Source organism: Hypanus sabinus, chromosome 14 (assembly GCF_030144855.1).
Source record: "Hypanus sabinus isolate sHypSab1 chromosome 14, sHypSab1.hap1, whole genome shotgun sequence".
Lineage (NCBI taxonomy): Eukaryota > Metazoa > Chordata > Chondrichthyes > Myliobatiformes > Dasyatidae > Hypanus > Hypanus sabinus.
The window spans coordinates 83,956,484-83,973,262 of record NC_082719.1 but is presented as its reverse complement, the minus strand read 5'-3'; the positions used below and the strand labels follow the sequence as shown (position 1 = coordinate 83,973,262).

General features: G+C 41.3%; 1 protein-coding gene across 1 annotated transcript in view; it reads left to right on the top strand.

Annotated features, from left to right (window-relative positions):
- LOC132404955 (ciliary neurotrophic factor receptor subunit alpha-like) overlaps nucleotides 1-16,779 on the top strand; it is a 318,762-nt gene that overhangs the window by 224,990 nt on the left and 76,993 nt on the right. The window contains exons 5-6 of the mRNA XM_059989574.1: nucleotides 1,307-1,424; nucleotides 11,504-11,670. Of these exons, the coding sequence (XP_059845557.1) occupies nucleotides 1,307-1,424; nucleotides 11,504-11,670 (285 nt within the window). The remainder of the gene's footprint in view (nucleotides 1-1,306; nucleotides 1,425-11,503; nucleotides 11,671-16,779) is intronic.

Below are 16,779 nucleotides of genomic sequence, written 5' to 3'. Positions count from 1 at the left end.
GATGCAGGTTTTGAGGGTTGGCACAACATTGTGGGCTGAAGGGCCTGTAATGTGCTGTACTATTCTATGTTCTATGTTAAGTTATAGAGCACTACAGCAAAGAAGCAGCCAGTACAGCCCATCTTGACCATGCTGAACTGCTATACTACTGAGTACCATTGATCCACATCAGGACCATAGCCCTCCATACCCCTCCCATCCATGTACTTATCCAACTTTCTCTTAAATATCACAGTCAAATCCACATCCACCATTTTCACTGGCACCTTGTTCTACACTCTCTGCACCCTTGAGTGAAAATGTTCCTCTCTCATTTCCCCTTACATCTTTCACCTTTCAACATTAACCTATGACATCTTGTCTAGACCCACCCAACCTCAGTGGAAAAAGCCTGCTTGCATTTAGCCTGTTTATAGCCTTCATGATTTTATATACCTCTATTCTCTCATTCTCTTATATACCTCTCATTCTCCTTCACTCCCAGGAATAAAATCCTAACCCACTTAGCCTTTCCCCATGACTCAGATCCTCAATTCCCTGCAACATCCTTGCAAATTTTCCCTGTACTCTTCCAACCATATTGATATCTATCCTGCAGGTAGATGACTAGAATTGCACACAATACTCCAAATTTTGCCTCACCAACATCTTATACAACTTCAACATAGCATCCCAATTCCTGTACTCAGTTGTCTTAGTCAAAAAGATCAATGTGCCAAATAAAATCTCATTATGATGCTCTCTACCTGTGACACCAAATCTGTATTTCCAGATCTCAATATTCTTCTGCATTCCTCAGGTTATACATAATTGTGGAATCTTTAACATTTCCAGCACAGAAGTAAGTCACCTGACATATCATTTCCATTCAGGCTGTTTGAAAGTGTGTTCATGGTGGTCTCACATTCCTTCTTTTTACTTCAAGCACTTAGAGTTCTTCATCTTCACATACCTGTCCCTATCTTTCTAAAAATTAGTTGTGGTTTCAATTACCACTCTTCTCTTCTGGTAAAGCTTTGGAGAGTAAAGGACAAAATGGTGGCAGGAGTAGGCATTTGTTTCAGCGTTTGTTTCAGCGTATAGATTCAATGCAGTCTATTAACAAAACTGTTACTTAAGTGGCAATTTATTGTACTCTATCATCATAGTGATGTGGGAGTAAAGCTTCATTTTGCAAAGCAAACTCTCAATGTGTTATGATCAGTATTAAATGAATGAAGAAATGCAGTAAACTCTTGAATAAAGATGTGCCAACACTGACTAAAATATTCACTCATTCAGAATTTTCTCTTTCTCCTCAAACTAGATCCTCCAGTGGCACCCAATGTAGTCTGCAGATCAAACGCCTACCCTGACACATTCTACTGCACATGGCAACTCTCAAGCCCAACTTACATCCCGAATGAATTTGACATCTCCGTAAGGTTTGTCTGCCGTAGCTTCTTCTGTTATATTGCTACTGATGTATTACCTTACCGGGAAAAAAACGCTTCGAGTTTCAGGCTGTATTAGTGGTTTCCTTCCAAATCAAGTTGATATAAACCTTTTGTTACAAAGAAGACCGAAGTCTTCTTTTAAAAATGTGTACTGCCTACAGGACAATAAAATGTCTCACAGCATAGAAAGCTGCTTAGGCAATATGGGAATAGATGGATGGATGAACATAGTGACAATAAGAGAATATTAATGTCACCCTTTTGGAAGATTAGGTAGACTGAGCAGTCTGCCTCAGACAGAAATTGCAAACTGGCTTTGAAATTAATGAACTTAGTGCGACGAGTAAACTGTTCCTTATTCAATCTGTTTTTTCTTTACCTGGTATCTCATATGGATTAATGCTACAAAAACAAAAATGTAGTACAAAACTCTTCAATGTGTGCAAGCTGCTCACAGTTCAAGAGCCAAAAGTTATTTGCAGTATGACTATAAGACCATAAGACATAGGAGCAGAAATATGCCATTCCACCCATCGAGTCTGCTCTGCTATTCCATCAAGGCTGATCCCAGATCCCACCTAACCCCATACGCCTGCTTTCTCGCCATATCCTTTGATGCCATGACCGATCAGGAAACAATCAACTACTGCCTTAAGTATACACAGACTTTTTAGAGAAAGGGTTTAGTTTTGAAAGATAAATAAATCCTGTAAGTGTTGTAACTAATGCAGTTTAATCAACATTGTTCAAAGTTCAAAGTAACTCTATTCCAGCTTGGAGGCACTTACAGGAAAATAAAGAAATGCAATAGAATTTATGAAAAACAATACATAAACAAAGACTGATAGGCAACCAGTGTGTAAAATATGTGAAACTATGCAAATAATAAAAATAATACTGGAACATGAGCTTGAAAGTGAGTCTGTAAGTTGTAGAGTCAATTGAGAGTTGTGGTGAGTGAAGTTATCCATGATGGTTCAGGATCCTGACTGTTATAGGGTAATAACTAGTCCTGAACCTAGTGAGATGTGACCTAAGGCTTCTGTAGCTCCTATCTACTGGTAGTAGACAAAAAGAGCAAGTCAGCTTAATATTGGGAGTAGCTTAAACGCGTTTCAATTACCACAATGAGCAGGAAAGTGATTAGTGTTGATTAATTTGTCTCACAGGTGGGTTGGGTGGTGTTGATAAGAGAGAAAAGTTGGGACATTGACAATGGATTGGATATGCTTCTGCCAATGTTTTAGTAAGTGCAAAGATCATGATCATCATTTACTGAATTAAAATGGTTGTAGGTGAGTGTGTCCCTACAAAATTATTCAACTTTAAATTCCTCAGTGTTATCATTTCCAAAGACCTGTCCTGAGCCCAGCACATAAGAGCAATTACAAAGAAAACACACCAGAGTTTCTACTTTCTTAGTAGTTTGCAAAGATTAAACATATCGTCTAAAGGCAGAGAAATTGCGACACTCATTGGCTGCCCCCAGCACATCCTCAGAATGTGTTGGCCGTTGATGCAAATAACTCATTTCACTGTTTGTTTTGTTGTTTCGATGTACCTGTGACAAATAAAACTAATCTCAAAAATACCATATCATTTTAAATCATGCTGGAGACCATTGGCAGAATATAGAAAACCTACAGCACAATACAGGCCCTTCAGCCCACAAAGCTGTGCCGAACATGTCCTTACCTTAGAACTACCTAGGCTTACCCACAGCCCTCTATTTTTCTAAGCTCCATGTATCCATCCAGTTGTCTCTTAAAAGACCCTATTTTCGCCTCCACCACCACCGCCACGCACTCACCACTCTGCGTAAAAAACTTATCCCTGACATCTGTACCTACTTCCAAGCACCTTAAAACTGTGCCCTCTTGTGCTAGCCATTTCAGCCCTGGGAAAAAATCTTTGACTATCCACATGATCAATGCCTCTCATTATCTTGTACACCTCTATCAGGTCACCTCTCATCCTCCGTCGTTCCAAGGAGAAAAGGCTGAGTTCACTCAACCTATTCTCATCAGGCATGCTCCCCAATCCAGGCAACGTCCTTGTAAATCTCCTCAGCACCTTTTCTATGGCTTCCACGTCCTTCCTGTAGTGAGGCAACCAGAACTGAACACAGTACTCCAAGTGAGGTCTGACCAGGGTCCTATATAGCTGCAACATTACCTCTCAGCTCTTAAACTCAATCCCACGATTGATGAAGCCCAATGCTCTGTATGCCTTCTTATCCACAGTCAACGTGTGTAGCAGCTTTGAGTGTCCTATGGACTCAGACCACAAGATCCCTCTGATCCTCCACACTGCCAAGAGTCTTACCATTAATACTACATTCCGCCATCATATTTGATCTACCAAAATGAACCACCTTACACTTATCTGAGTTGAACTCCATCTGCAACTTCTCAGCCCAGTTTTGCATCCTATCGATGTCCCGCTGTAACCTCTGACAGCCCTCCACACTACCCACTACACCCCTAAACTTAGTGTCATCAGCAAATTTACTAACCGATCTCTCCACTTCCTCATCCAGGTCATTTATAAAAATCACAAAGAGTAGGGGTCCCAGAACAGATCCCTGAGGCACACCACTGGTCACCGACCTCCATGCAGAATATGACCCATCTACAACCACTCTTTGCCTTCTGTGGACAAGCCAGTTCTGGATCCACAAAGCAATGTCTCCTTGGATCCCATGCCTCCTTACTTTCTCAAAATGCCTTGAATGGGGTACCTTATCAAACAACTTGCTAAAATTCATATACACTACATCTACAGCTGTACCCTCATCAATGTGTTTAGTCACATCCTCAAAAAATTCAATCAGCCTTGTAAGGCATGACCTGCCTTTGACAAAGCCATGCTGACTATTCCTAATCATATTATGCCTCTCCTAATGTTCATAAATCCTGCCTCTCAGGATCTTCTGCATCAACTTAGCAACCACTGAAGTAAGACTCATTGGTCTCTAATTTCTGGGGCTATCCCTACTCCCCTTTTTTGAATAAGGAAACAATATCCACAACCTTCCAATCCTCCGGTACCTCTCTCGTCCTCATTGATGATGCAAAGATCATCACCAGAGGCTCAGCAATTTCCTCCCTTGCTTCCCACAGTAGTATGGGGTACAACTTGTCCGGTCCTGGAGACTTCTCCATATTGATGCTTTCCAAAAGCTCTAGCACATCCTCTTCCTTAATATTTACATGCTCAAGCTTTTCAGTCCACTGCAAGTCATCCCTACATTCACCAGGATCCTTTTTCTTAGTGAATACTGATGCAAAGTATTCATTAAGTACCTCTGCCATCTCATCCAGTTCCATTCACACTTTTCCACTGTCACACTTGATTGGTCCTATTCGTTCAGTACCTTTGCTATCTCCTTCAGTTCCATGCACATTTTTCCACTGTCAGACTTGAGTGGTCCTATTCTTTCATATCTTATCCTCTTGCTCTTCACATACCTGTAGAATGCCTTGGGGTTTTCCTTAATTCTGCCCGCCAAGGCCTTCTCATGGCCCCTTCGGGCTCTCCTAATTTCATTCTTAAGCTCCTCCCTGCTAGCCTTATAATCTTCTAGATCTCTATCATTACCTAGTTTTCTGAACCTTTCGTAAGCTCTTCTTTTCTTCTTGACTAGATTTACAACAGCCTTTGAACACCACAATTCCTGTACCCTACCATTCTTTCCCTGTCACATTGGAACATATCTACACAGAACCCCACGCAAATATCCCCTGAACATTTGCCACATTTCTTCTGTACATTTCCCTGAGAACATCTTTTTCCAATTTATGCTTCCATGTTCCTGCCTTATAGCCTTATAGAAACATAGAAAACAGGTGCAGGAGTAGGCCATTCGGCCCTTTGAGCCTGCACCGCCATTCAGTATGATCATGGCTGATCATCCAACTCAGAACCCTGTACCTGTTTTCTCTCCATACCCCCTGATCCCTTTAGCCACAAGGGCCATATCTAACTTCCTCTTAAATATAGCCTATGAACTGGCCTCTACTGTTTCCTGTGGCTGAGAAATCCACAGATTCACCACTCTCTGTGTGAAGAAGTTTTTCCTCATCTCAGTCCTAAAAGGCTTCCCCTTTATCCTTAAACTGTGACCCATCGTTCTGGACTTCCCCAACATTGGAAACAATCTTTCTGCATCTAGCCTGTTCAATCCCTTTAGAATTTTATACGTTTCAATAAGATCCCCCCTCAATCTTCTAAATTCCAGTGAGTATAAGCCTAGTCGATCCAGTCTTTCTTCATATGAAAGTCCTGCCATCCCAGGAATCAATCTGGTGAACCTTCTCTGTACTCCCTCTGTGGCAAGAATGTCTTTCCTCAGATTAGGGGACCAAAACTGCACACAATACTCTAGATGCGGTCTCACCAAGGCCTTGTACAACTGCAGTAGAACCTCCCTGCTCTTGTACTTCCGTTAATGCCCCTCCTCCCCTTCTTACCCCATCCCTGACATATTTAGTTGTTTGCCTGTACTCCATTTCCCTCTGGTGCTTCCCCCCCCCTCCTCCTTTCTTTCTCCTGAGGCCTCCCGTCCCATGATCCTTTCCCTTCTCCAGCTCTGTATCACTTTCGCCAATCACCTTTCCAGCCCTTAGCTTCATCCCACCCCCTCCGGTCTTCTCCTACCATTTCGCATTTCCCCCTCCCCCCACTACTTTAAAATCTCTTACTATCTTTCCTTTCGGTTAGTCCTGACGAAGCGTCTCGGCCCGAAACGTCGACAGTGCTTCTCCCTATAGATGCTGCCTGGCCTGCTGTGTTCCACCAGCATTTTGTGTGTGTTGTTGTTTGAATTTCCAGCATCTGCAGATTTCCTCGTGTTTACTCTTTATACTACCTCGCTACTTTCTTTTTACTTCCAGTTTGCATTACTTGTTCAATTTAACTATTTTATATATAGATACATGCTGTAATTTACAGTCTTTTCTCTATTATGTATTACATTTTACTACTGCCGCAAAGTTAACAAATTTCACAACATATGCTAGTGATATTAAACCTAATTCTGATTCCGATTTAGAAAAGTGAACTACATCCTTCTCACTCATTAAAATCTGAGAAATGGTTTCGTGATTCAAAATAATGCTGTCTTTTTTTTGTTGTTGGAAGAGTGTGGTACCTAAAGGGTGGATTTTTTTCAGTTCCTTTGCCACAGTGATAATCACTTTCCTGCCTCTTTGGCTTTGCTTCATTAATATTTTCCAAATGTAACTGCTTAATGATGCTGTCAGCTCCTATGTTAATGGGGGGTAATGCAGCCCCATATTCCCACATGTAGCACACTTCTGGCTGATGGGACATAGTGTGCTGTCTGCTAGATGATCATTATCCTGTGGGTTTCTGAGTTTGAATTATGCATACAAAATGTTAATTTCCATTTGAAGCCAATCTGGTGCCAAGAATGTAAATGCTTTTCAATGCAAATCACTGCATCAAGGTCATTCCTCAACAATGCTGACACCCATAGTACATTCAGGAGAGACCACAGGAAGCTAAATGTATTTGCGATTTATAGTTTTCTTTTGTTTCTAATGTTTCTCAAAGCCGAATGATGGTAACAACAATTTTAAAGAACTGCATTAATGGGCAAGCAACATGCAAATGAAGTCATAATTACATGCTAAACATTTTGCATTTGGATATAAAATTTTGCCATGATTTTTTAATTCATTTTCAAGCAACTACACGGTTATTATCAGTGAGAGTTCTTAAGAGTGTGAGAGAGTTTCTAAACTAAATATTATCAAATGGAAAAAATGTGGCATTTGTATTTGCCTGGGAGGAAATGTTCACAAATACTTCAGAACGGAATCAGAATCAGGTTTATTATTACTGACATATGCCATGAAATTTGTTGTGTTGTGGCAGCTGTACAGTGCAATACATAAAAAATTACTATAAGTTACAATAAGAAAAGTAAAAAAATGTAGTGCAAATAGAGCAAACTAGTGCGGTAGATTTGTTTGAGAAGAACCATTAAATACAGTTGTACAAACAGGTTCTTACCCGTCTGAGAGCTTACCTTAGTGTTGGTGTGCATCTCTAGCTGGCATCACTTTCCTTACCTAGGCACTGATTTGCAGAGATATCTACCAGTGACATGAAGAGAACCCCAACTCCCAGTCGTCACTTTATCCAGCTTCTAAGAATAAGCCAGGCTCCTTTGACAGTTCTCTGGAGGGATGCCTGCCTGCTTTAAGCTTTTGATTACCTGGAGAATCAACTCAGTTCCAACATCTGATTAGAAGCAATTTTATGACCACATCTGTAGAAATCATCATCTCTTTAAAGCTGCAGTTCTTAAACTTTGAAAGCAACAGAATCCTGAGCATGTGAGGGTATGTTTATATTTCTATGTAACTGCTGTCATGCCTCATTTTGCTAAAACAATGGTATTGCTATCAACTCTGTTGTGGACGACTAGCTTACTGTGATAAGTGAACGCACAACAGGTAGCCTGAAACATGCAAACCAATTTTATGCCCAGGATGAACAAGTTCAATATCATATGTCTGTTTTCCCTTATTGATCTTTCTATAAATCAGGTCCATATTATGATGGTTTATCAAATAGCTATGCTGCCATTAGATTAACATCCTCTCTCAGATACTTAGCAACATATTGGTATAGACCTAAACCTAGCAGCTTACATACTGAACTTTTATTTGTGTAGAGATACAGCATGGTAATGTTACCTTCCGGCCCAACGAGCCCGCAATACCTAATTATACCTCTGTGACCAATTAACCTACTAATCCACACGTCTTTAGAAGTAGAGTGGAAATTGGAGCATCTGGAGGAAACCCACAAAGTCACAGGGAGAATATACAAACTCTTCCCAAATGGCGGCAGAACTGATCCCTGTAATAGTGTTACCCTAACCACTATGCTATATACTGCTAGTTCTTTATCCACCTCCTTTTCAATAATCAAAGTGTTACTTATGGAATAATTTGTTATTCTCACACGTTACAAATATGTTTTCTTAAAAAGTTACAAGGAAACCATGGACTGAGATACTATGTTGATAAGTCCTTTAACAATTTTTGGGCAATGCCCACAAAGTACAGGAGGAGCTTAGCAAATCAGGCAGCACCCGTGAAGGTGAGTAAACAGTTGCCACTTTGGGCTGAGACATCTCCTCAGGGCCGCAGAGGAAGGGAAAAGCCGTTCCAGTCCTGATCAGGGGAATCAGCCTGAAAATTCCACTGTTTAATTCTCTCTCTAGATGCTGCCTAACTTGCTAAGTTCCTCCAGGGATTTGTGTGTGTTCTCAGGATTTTCAGCATCTGCAGAATCTCTTGTATCAAACATTTCTCATTTAGTTTCAAAACTAAACTGTTCAGGAGTAAGCCCCTTGTCCATTGGACCTTCTGTGCCATTCAGTAGGATAATAGATGATCTGATCTTGGCCTTTGCTCTATTTTCCTGCCTGTTCCCCATAACCCTTGACTTCTCTATAGACCTAAAATCTGTCGATCTTGGCCTTGAATATATTCAATGAAAGCTTTCACAGCTCTCTGAGAAAGAAAATTCTGAAGACTCAGAACTTCTGAATAAGACACTGTTATCCTCTGTCTGAAGTAGGTTATATCTAACTAAGAAATATTCTCTCCGCACATACAAACCATACTGAAAAAGCAATTTAAACACCATTTTAAACCTTCGTTCTTCATCTCATGTTCTTGATATTTCTTGCTTATTTATTTATTATTATTTCTTTCTTTTTGTATTTGCACAGTTTGTTGTCTTTTGCACACTGGTTGAACAAAAGACAAATGGTCTTTCATTGATTCTATTATGGTTACTACTTAATTATACATTTATTGAGAATACCTGCAAGAAAATGAATCTCAGGGTTGTAAATGATGACATATATGTACCTTGATAATAAACATACTTACCACATTGAGCTTTGAAATCTTCTATATTAGAATGTGTAGAGAACCATATTGTTTCTCAAGGCTATCTCTATTGGAGCAGCAAAAAATCATGAAGAGCTAACCAGATATTAAAATTAACACAAATATTGCTCTTCCTGGGCAGCAAGCTCTCAATATTTTTCTCTAAGAAACAATGTTGTCCCCACGCAAGACTTCACACCCACTCCCCACACCACCCAGCACTTAATGAAATTCTCTGAGAAAGATAACATCACTTAGTGTATGTTGTCAGTCACAAAGAGGTTGAATAAAATAATGCCATTTCCAGTCATGTCTCATTGCAAGGGTTGGTTCTATCTAAATATGAGCGAGGCAATATTAACACGATCATCTTGCAGAAGTAGGATTTGTGGTGAATTACATATACCTGTCTGGACAACCCCCCCCCCCCCCCCCCCCACCACCCAACCCCGCTGACTGCTCCTGTGGCTCCTCCCACAGACCCCTGTATAAAGGCGATTGGAGGCACGGCTCCTCCCTCAGTCTCCAGGATGTTGTGTGGGGATCTCTTGCTGCTGACTGCTCTCTTCCAGCGAATAAAAGCCTATATCTCGCCTCACATCTCCGAGAGGATTATAGTTTGAATCCTGACTAAACTTCTGTTACTAGAGCCAATCTGCTATATAATGAACAATCAACATGGTTTATTTTAATACATGTTTGAAAAATGGTAGTGACCTTTTCAACCACAGAACACACATACAGTAAATGTATAACCTAGGCAAGGGGGATTAATCTTTAGAAAATTCTATGATAGGTCTGTTTGGATATAAAACTTCATTGATCTGAATAAATTGGCATCACGCTGAGCACACTCACAGGAAAAAAAAATTGTTTTATGGTTAATACACAGTGGCCACTTTCATATGTACACCCGTACACCTGCTCATTAATGCAAATATCTAATCGGCCAAACATGTGGCAGCAACTCAAAGTGTAAAAAGATACAGATGCAGTCAAGAGGTTCAGTTATGGTTCAGTCAAAGCATCAGAATGGAGAAGAAATGCGATGTAAGTGCCTTTGACCATGGAATGATTGTTGGTGCCGGACAGGGCATTTTGAGTATCTCAGAAACCACTGATCTTCTGGGCTTTTCATGCACAGCAGTTTCCAGAGTTTACAGAGAATGGTGCATAAAATAAAGAAACATCTAGTGAGCAGCAGTTCTGTGAGCTGAGAATCTCTTGTAAAGGAGAGAGATCAGAGGAAGAATGGCCAGGCTGGTTCAAGCTGACAGGAAGGCAACAGTAACTCAAAAAACCACACATTATCAGCAGTGATGTCCAAAAAGAATCACTGAATGCCCAACACAATGAACCTTGAAGTGGATGGGCAGAAAACCATAAACATATGCTAGGTAATCACCTTATTAAGTTTAGTAGGTACCTAATAGAAACACAGAAACGTAGAAAACCTACAGCATAATACAGGCCCTTCGGCCCACAAACTGGTGTCGAACATGTCCCTACCTTAGAAATTACTAGGCTTACCCATATCCCTCTATTTTTCTAAGCTCCATGTACCTATCTAAAAGTCTCTTAAAAGACCCTATCGTATCCACCTCCACCACCATTGCCGGCAGCCCATTTCATGCACTCACCATTCTCTGAGTAAAAAACTTACCCCTGACATCTCCTCTGTATTTACTACCCAATACCTTAAACCTGTGCCCTCTTGTGGCAAACATTTCAGCCCTGGGAAAAAGCCTCTGACTATCCACATGATCAATGCCTCTCATCATCTTATACACCTCTATCAGGTCACCTTTCATCCTCCATCGCTCCAAGGAGAAAAGGCTGAGTTCACTCAACATATTTTCATAAGGCATGCTCCCCAATCTAGGCAACATCCTTGTAAATCTCCTCTGCACTGTCTCTATGGTTTCCACATCCATAAAGTGGCTACTGAGTGAATTTTGCCATGTTGTGTTAATGAGCTTGCTCGTGAGTTATGTGAATTAAGTTGGTTATGATCTTAACTCACATTAAAGATAATAAAATTGAAATTAATTGAAATTTCTATCTTATATAAAAACTGCAATGGCTTGCACAAAATTACTGTTTCTCATTGACTGCATCTGGTTTCCACAGACTTGGGGATAAGGAAATTGAGACCATTAAGGGAGCCAACCACAAGAACAGGTGCAACATAAAGTTTCCAGAAATGTTTTCTACAAGCAAGTACACAGTGACAGTGACAGCAAGGAACGCACTGGGTTCCAACTCCTCCACCATTTCATTCAATGAGATTTCCATAGGTAATGTTCAGCTGTGCAACTAAACTGAAAGTTACATTGAATATTTGTAATATATGGAAGTTAAAAACATTGGTAAAATTCTAGTCCTGACGAAGGGTCTCGGCCCGAAACGTCGACAGCGCTTCTCCCTATCGATGCTGCCTGGCCTGCTGTGTTCCACCAGCATTTTGTGTGTGTTGTTGGTAAAATTCATGATGATCTTGTAAGATTATGATGGGGCACAATAACATAAGAGTTACTTACAAAATAGGCAACAAGTGTTCAAGGACCAACTATCCAGAAACGTGGTTTTGAATACAGCCAGAGCAACTAAGGAGTTTTGAACTCAAGTAATTTAAAGAAGTGGTTTCTGATGGTTAGGATGGTCAACCGCTCCTCCCTCCCCATCATCCTCACACAGAGCTGTGTGCTGAGCCCATTGCTGTACACCATGCTCATATACGACTGCACGGCCAAACACCCAGTAATCACGTTGTCAAGTTTGCTGATGACACACCAGTAGTGGTGGGGCTCATCATCAGCAATGATGAGAGAGCCTGCAGGGAGGAGGTGGAAGAGCGCAAGGCCTAGTGCCTGGCAAATAACCTCTTCCTCAATGTCAACAAGGCAAAGAAGATGGTTATTGACTTCAGGACACTCACACCTTACTTTACATCGGTGGCACAGCAGTAGAAACTATGAGCAGTTTCAAACTCCTGGGAGTGCACATCTTGCACAAATTCTCATGGTTCCAGAACATATTCTAAACAATCAGGAAGGCTCACCAACATCTCCACTTTCTGAGAAAGCTGAAGACAGCTGGTCTATGCACATCCATACTCATGTCATTATACAACTGCGGAGTACAGGGCACCTTAACAAGCTGCATCACTGCACAGTATGGAACCTGGACTGCAGCAGACAGGACGACTCTAGAGCACATACTTAAAACTGTCCAACATATCACTGGCACCAGCCTAACCACCATCAATGACATATATTCAGAAAGGTGCTGGAAAAGGGCCAGTAACATCATGAAGGATCCCACGCAGCCTACTCATGGACTTTGTCCCACTCCCATTCAGGAGGTGTCTACGTAGTATTAATGCCAGGACCAAATCAAGTCAAGCCAAGTCAAGTCAACTTTTGTTGTCATTTCGACCATAACTGCTGGTACAGTGCATAGTAAAAATGAGACAACGTTTTTCAGGACTACGGTTTACATGACACAGTACAAGAAACTAGACTGAACTACGTAATAAAAAAAAACACAGAGAAAGCTACACTAGACCACAGACCTACACTGGACTGCGTAAAGTGCACAAAAACAGTGCAGGCATTACAATAAATAATAAACAGGACAGTAGGGCAAGGTGTCAGTCCAGGCTTCGGGTATTGAGGAGTCTGATAGCTTGAGGGAAGAAACTGTTACATAGTCTGGTTGTGAGAGCCCGAATGCTTCGGAGCCTTTTCCCAGACGGCAGGAGGGAGAAGAGATTGTATGAGGGGTGCATGGGGTCCTTCATAATGCTGTTTCCTTTGCGGATGCAGCGTGTAGTGTAAATGTCCGTGATGGCAGAAAGAAAGACCCTGATAATCTACTCAGCTGACCTCACTATCCGCTGCAGGGTCTTATGATCCGAGATGGTGCAATTTTCGAACCAGGCAGTCATGCAGTTGCTCAGGATGCTCTCAATACAACCCCTGTAGAATGTGATGAGGATGGGGGGTGGGAGATGGACTTTCCTCAGCCTTCACAGAAAGTAGAGATGCTGCTGGGCTTTCTTTGCTATGGAGCTGGTGTTGAGGGACCAGGTGAGATTCTCCGTCAGGTGAACACCAAGAAATTTGGTGCTGTTTACGATCTCTACCGAGGAGCCATCAATGTTCAGTGGGGAGTGGTCGCTCCGTGCCCTCCTGAAGTCAAACAACCATCTCTTTTGTTTTGTTCACATTAAGAGACAGGTTGTTGGCTCTGCATCAGTCCGTTAGCCGCTACACCTCCTCTCTGTAAGCTGACTCATTGTTCGTGCTGATGAGACCCACCAGGGTGGTGTCATCGGCGAACTTGATGATATGGTTCGAGCTGTGTGTTGCACCACACTCAAAGACAATTCCTTTCCCAAGCAAAAAGGCTGATCAACACCTCCACCCACCAGCTAACCCAGTTGCCATATTCCCAACCACCACTACTTGATCATTTCCTATCAGTCACTTTATGTACAGACACTCCTGTGCCTAGTGTCACTCTATGGAGATAATATTAATCTATGTATATGTATCTTTGATATCTTTATTATTATTGTGTTCTTTATCTTATTATGGTTTTTTTGTGCTATATTGGATCCAGAGTAACAAATATTTCATTCTGCTTTACACTTGTTTACTGGAAATGACATTAAACAACCTTGAATCTTAAACAGTAGAAGCTATGGCTGTGCATAGTGATGATTTGCAGAATTCTGAGTGAGTACTAAATATGTAAACTGGTCTGAAAAATTATCTGGTGTATAGAATTGCACAGAACTATAAAAAACTGAACTCTGCAGAAAGAGGCAACCTTGTGAGCTTTTATGTTCATCTTGAATGGAAACCTCTGCCAGTCACTTTTAAACTACATAATATCAGAAAATTAACACTGAAGGCTTTCAAAAACATTGCTGTTTTCTTCATAACTAGTAAGTGCAAATGACATCATTCTCACAGATGAATCTGAATGATAACAGGGAAGGTTACACAGCATGGGTGGGACATGGGTGAGGGGCATGCATTCAGAGTTGCACACTGGAACCTCTCCCTGAAGTGGGGTTTGAACACAATTTGCAACATCGTTCATTGACAGTGCCCCTCTCAGCTGATTCAAATATCCAGGTATCCAATCAGGCGGGGGATCCCTCCCAATAGGTCTGATTCCTAAATTTGAAGGGACTTCTTTTGATCCTGGATTGGAGATAGATTCCTGATGTGGATGTAAGGTCAGCTTAGATGTTCATTTGCTGTTGGCTCTGAGAACTAACCCGAAGTCAAATTTACCACTTCACTCTTGAAATCCCAATTTCCTAGCATTTGTGATTCTACTTGCTGTAATAGTCCTGCTGTTGTGAATTTGTTCCAAACATAGTTGACATTTGAGTTTGTTCTCCTTAAAAAAAACGTATTTCTGACCTATCTTGGTCAACTACGCTGAATATCTGCGGTCCCATTCCCTAAAATTGGGGGGGACTATTGACACTGTATTGTCAGACGCATATTTGTGAGATTTAGCTGGAAGACAACAGTGTCCTTCCCACTTGCCATCGTTGCCCACAATGGTAGGATCGACTGAGGAGCAAAGATAGCCCCACACTTCATGATCAGCTTTGTTTTAATTTCTAACATTCAACCATGATGACATTCTCTGCTTATCATCTTCAACACATTTCTGAAATTTGAACAAACTTCAGTTTTGAGCGGTTTTGCTTTGATGACAAGAAACCAAAATCCTCTAGCTGGGTCTATATACTTACGATGCTAAAATCTACACACCAAGTCTGACAAGGCAGGAAAACAAAATTAGAGTGATTCAAGATTTAAGGCAGTTTACTTTCTTTCTTCAGCGCACTAGTGGAAGGGAGAATGAAATTATTGTTACTCCAGATCTGATGCAGCATAAAAAAGCACAAGCCTAAAGAACACGAAATTTTTTTAAAAATCATAATAAATATAAATATAAGGCCATAAGACATAGGAGCAGAATTCAGCCATTTGGCACAAGGAGTCTGCTCTGCCATTTCATCATGGCTGATCCAATTTCCCTTCCAGCCCCAATCTCCTGTCTTCTCCCCATATCCCTTCACGCCCTGACCAATCAAGAATCTATCAACCTCTGTTTCAAATATACATAAAGACTTGGCTGCAAAAGGCAATTAATTCCACAGATTCACCACTCTCTGGCTAATGAAATTCCTCCTCATCTCTGCTCTAAAAGAACACCCCTCTATTTTGAGGCTGTGCCCTCTGCTCTTAGACTGTCCCACCATAGGAAACTTCCTCTCCATATCCGATAGGCCCTTCACCATCCGATAGGCTTCAATGAGGTTATCCGTCATTTTTCTGAATTCCAGTGAATACAGGCCCAGAACCATCAAACGCTCTTCATATGACAAGCCATTCAATCTTGAACACTTACCAGTTTCAGCACATTCCTTCTAAGACAAGGGGCCAAAAACTGCTTACAATACTCCAAGTAATGTCTCACCAGTGCTTTACAAAGTCTAAACATTATACCCCTGCTGTTATATTCTAGCCCACTTGAAATTAATGCTAATATCACTTTTGCCTTCCTCACCACAGACTCAACCTGCAAATTAACCTTTAGGGAATCCTGCACAAAAACTCCCAAGTCCCTTTATACCTCAGTTTTTTGTATTTTCTCTCCATTTAGAAAATAGTCTACACTTTCAATTCTACCAAAGTGCAGGACCATACACTTCCCAACACTGTATTCCATCTGTCACTTCTTTGTCCATTCTTCTGATTTGTCGTAAGTCCTTCCGTAGCCTCTCTACTTCCTCAAAACTACCTGCCCCTCCACCTATCTTCATATCATCTGCAAACTTTGTGACAGAGCCATCAATTCCATCATCCAAATCATTGACATATAACGTCAAATGAATTGCTCCCAACACAGACCGTTGTGGAGCACCACTAGTCATTGGCAGCCAACCAGAATAGGCTTCCTTTATTCCCACTCTTTGCCACCTGCTCATCAGCCACTGCTTTATCCATGCTAGAGTATTTCCTATGATATCATGGGTTCGTAGCTTGTCAAGTAGCCTCATGTGTGGTACCTTGCCTAAGGCCTTCTGAAAATCCAAGTGCACAAAATCAACTGATTCTCCTTTGTCAATCCTGCTTGTTATTTCTTCAAAGAATTCCCACAGATTTGTCAGGCAAGTTTTGTCTGAGAAGTTGGTGCAGGGGGCAGGGCTTCAGGTTCTTGAATAATTGGGATCTCTTCTAAGGGAGGTATGACCTGTTCAAAAGTGATCAGTTGCACCTGAATCAAGGAGACCAATATTCTCGCGGGCAGGTTTGTTAGAGCTGTTGGGGAGAGTTTAAACTAACTTGGCACAGGGGTAGGAACCGGAG